The sequence below is a fragment of the Toxorhynchites rutilus genome, chromosome 2, assembly GCF_029784135.1.
Source record: "Toxorhynchites rutilus septentrionalis strain SRP chromosome 2, ASM2978413v1, whole genome shotgun sequence".
Taxonomy (NCBI): Eukaryota; Metazoa; Arthropoda; class Insecta; order Diptera; family Culicidae; genus Toxorhynchites; species Toxorhynchites rutilus.
In genome coordinates this window covers 116,837,949-116,840,424 of record NC_073745.1, presented here as the reverse complement: position 1 = coordinate 116,840,424, position 2,476 = coordinate 116,837,949, and the positions used below count along the sequence as shown (strand labels likewise).

The window sequence follows — 2,476 nt, the reverse complement described above, 5'->3', positions numbered from 1 at the left end:
TGATCAATTCAAATAGCTTGGACGTGGCACTTAACGCAGCTATACCGCGGTAATTCGAAACGACCCTTTTGCACCCTTTCTTGAACACAGGGAAAACAAACGACTGTTTCCAACAGTTCGGAAATACGCCAGAGTTCAGTGAAAGATTAAACACTGTTGCGAGTGGTTTAGCCAGCGAATGCATGCAACGTTTGAGCACAAGTGATGGAATACCGTCAGGGCCACATCCCGTGGAGGACTTCAATTTCTTTCCTGCTGTGCTAACCATATCATCGGTAATTAAAAACTGTAGCAAAGAAGTAGAAAACCGAGGAACGTTTAGAGTGGCAGCTGCTACATCCGCCGGATCGAGTTATTCGTCAGTAAAGACGTTGCTGAATTGAGAGCGAAACATATCGGCAATGTCAGAAATCGTATCAGCCTCAATCAAACCATTGGACATCGTTGAAGGCAGTCCAGTTTCCTTTCGTTGTTCATTTACGTAGCGCCAGAAAGTTTTGGGGTTATTCTTGATGCGTCTTTGCAAATTGTCCTGATAAGCGTTGTACAGACGATTGTTAAGCTGTTTGTGTTCGTTATTTAACTTCAAGTATCTATTCCTCGTAGAATCCGTACGGTATTTGGTGAACCGTTTGAGTGCAGCTCGTTTCATCTTCTTAAGAAATTTGAGATCGGCATTTGTCCAAGCTGGTTTCAACGGCTCGCGTTTGGACTTCAAAGGGACAAATTGGTCGATAGCATAAAGCAGGATACCAGAAATAGTAGAAGCAGCGAGGTTAGCGTCGTAATCTTGGAAAACTTCGTTCCACTGCACACGTAAAAAGAAATCGTTCATGCCATCGAAATCGGCCTTACTGAAATCATAAAAAACGCTCTCAGTAGTGACGCAAAAGCGTTGTTGTGGACATATTTTCAATTCCGTTAGTATGGGAGGATGATGTCTACAGATTTTAACGAGCGGTGATGGAGCTTGCATAACCCTGACGTCCTGGCACAGCTCTTGACTAACGAAACACAAATCGAGCAAACGATTGTTTTCGTTTCCGATTCCACTCATCTGTTTGAGTCCAGCAGTGCAGTATGCATCAAGCAATTTTCGCGATGTTAATCCAACCGAGGATCGAGAGTTGATCGGATAGAGCGATCCAACCGAATTGTGCTGCCACGATATCGTACCCATGTTATAGTCGCCAATAATTATAATGTTATCTCTAGGTCCCATCTGCGAAATCACCCAGTAGAGCGAGTCAAGATGATTCTCAATCAGATCCGCGTCATTCACTCGATCGGGAGGAATATATACTACACATAGGTAGAGAATAGCGTCAGTCGTGAGAATCGTGATCCATAATTGCTCCACCTTCGACGAGCTTACAGAAGGAATCAGCTGTCGGGATTTGAAACTCGAGCGAACGGCGATCAATACACCACCTCCAGTGCTTTTGGTGCTGTTTGAAGTCGACCGGTCTTGTCTATACACTGAGTATTTGTCGTTAAATAGCTGCATCGTCAACGTGTTGTCTTTCAGCCATGTTTCGGAAAGAGCGTAAATATCATAGCACCCGTCACAGAAAGCTGACTGGTACTCGGCGAGAGAACTGTTGATCCCACCAATGTTCTGATAATACATCAGGATGTTGGAAGTTAAAGACGTGCTGTTGCGGTCAGCGCAGAGACGACGATTCTCGACTATGCTGGACGGCTTGGGAGTTTCCATCATTCTGTCTGCGTGCAATCCGCTGACGATGACGAAGTAACACTGTTAATGGGACAGATTTCAGGAAGCGAAGAAACGGTACTGTTATCATACTTGCCTGAGGTAGCAAGTTGAAAGACTCCCTCACCAGCTCCGAACACAGGAACGGAATGTCTTGGATGGCAGGAACGGTCAGCGGAGTGACGACGGCAGTGCTCGACTGTGCCGAGCGGCTTGGGAGCTTCCATTAAGCTGTTTTGCGTGCATTCCGTTGAGAGTGACCACCGGAGACTGGATGGACGATGCTTATATGGTATTGTCATTCTAGGTAGCGAAATGTGACTGGAAACGTAGCGAGAATCAGGTACGGAATCGAATCCTATGGAGCTGTACTTGCCTGTGCTGATAGGCTGGAAGACCCCTTTTCCATGCTCAAACACAGGTCCGGGACGACTGTTGACAGTTGGCGGGAAGAACACGACTGTGATGGAGGGATAGGGATTCATACATCATTGCTAACTGGTTATGTTCCACAAGTGTGGAAGGAATCCTTAGTAGTTCCCATTCAAAAGGTTGCAGGGACGATTAAAGCCGAAGAGTTTCGTCCCATCAACATGTTGCACACGTTAGAGAAAATGTTGGAACTTGTTGTTAAAGGCCAGCTGTTAGAATATTTGAATCGTAACTCTTTACTAATACCAGAACAATCGGGTTATCGGGAAGGTCATTCCTGTGAAACCGCATGGAACTTGGTGTTAGCAAAATGGAACGAAAAACTAG

The 2,476-nt window shown here is 45.5% G+C and overlaps 1 protein-coding gene across 1 annotated transcript; it reads right to left on the bottom strand.

The window, feature by feature from the left end:
- Window positions 1–352: 352 nt before the first annotated feature.
- On the bottom strand, window positions 353–1,720 carry LOC129766068 (uncharacterized). Its single transcript, XM_055766522.1, has one exon. The coding sequence runs from the start codon at window positions 1,718–1,720 to the stop codon at window positions 353–355; it is 1,368 nt and encodes a 455-aa protein (XP_055622497.1).
- Between the last annotated feature and the right edge of the window lie 756 nt (window positions 1,721–2,476).

Coding starts and splice junctions, on each gene's coding strand:
- LOC129766068 (XM_055766522.1), bottom strand. CDS start 1,720: ATGATGGAAACTCCCAAGCCGTCCAGCATAGTCGAGAATCGTCGTCTC.